At 67.6% G+C, this 757-nt stretch overlaps 1 protein-coding gene across 1 annotated transcript in view; it reads left to right on the forward strand.

The window, feature by feature from the left end:
- MON1A (MON1 secretory trafficking family member A) overlaps positions 1 to 172 on the forward strand; it is a 2,615-nt gene extending 2,443 nt beyond the window's left edge. The window contains exon 4 of the mRNA XM_010148255.1: positions 32 to 172. Coding sequence (XP_010146557.1) covers positions 32 to 172 — 141 coding nt within the window. The remainder of the gene's footprint in view (positions 1 to 31) is intronic.
- Positions 173 to 757: the final 585 nt, after the last annotated feature.

The following is a 757-nucleotide window of genomic DNA, read 5'->3' on the forward strand; positions in this document are numbered from 1 at the left end:
TGCCCAGCGTGTGCCCTGTTTTTCCACGCAGGTGACAAGCGCCTTCGAGCTCTACATATGCTACAGTCCCCTGGGGACCAAGGCCGGCGCCATCAGCGCTGGCAACAAGCTCATGAAGTGGATCCGCAAGGAGGAAGACCGGCTCTTCATCCTCACGCCCCAGACGTACTGACAGGCATCGCCCAGGGCATGGTGCCAGCTGGGGGAGCCCCCGCGGCGCCGGGGAGCCTGACCCCCAGGGAGGCCTGGGCCATGAGGCCCCGGGGAGCCTTACCCCCAGGGAGGCCTGGGCCGTGAGGCCAGGGGAGAGGGCATGGTGGGACCCCGGAGCACGGGGAAGCCCACCCACGGGACTGTCCAACCTAGGTGTCAGAGACGGGGCACACAGCTGCTAGGGGAAGGGGTGAGCAGGACTTTCATCTGCAGGCCGTGCCCCCCAGCTGGGGGGCTGCCCTTCCTCTGTGCCCCCCAGCTCCATCCTTCGTTGCGGGGGTTCTGGAGCGGGGCTGCTGGTACCCTGGGTTGACGGAGGGGAGCTAAGCCCCTGGGTCCTGCTGCCTGTGCCTGGCACCCCCCTTTTTCTGTGCCATCCTGCAACCGGTCCAGGGGTGGGGGTGCCTGTGGGGAGAATGTGGCAGCACTCAGAGGACCCCTGTGCTGCTGTGCCCACAGGTGGTGGGTGACACCACCCGGGAGGGGCACAGGGTTGGCCTGGGGCATGCACTGCTCCTCTCCTAGCTCTGGGGGATCCGGGTCC

This window comes from Eurypyga helias, unplaced genomic scaffold (assembly GCF_000690775.1).
Source record: "Eurypyga helias isolate BGI_N326 unplaced genomic scaffold, ASM69077v1 scaffold30483, whole genome shotgun sequence".
Lineage (NCBI taxonomy): Eukaryota > Metazoa > Chordata > Aves > Eurypygiformes > Eurypygidae > Eurypyga > Eurypyga helias.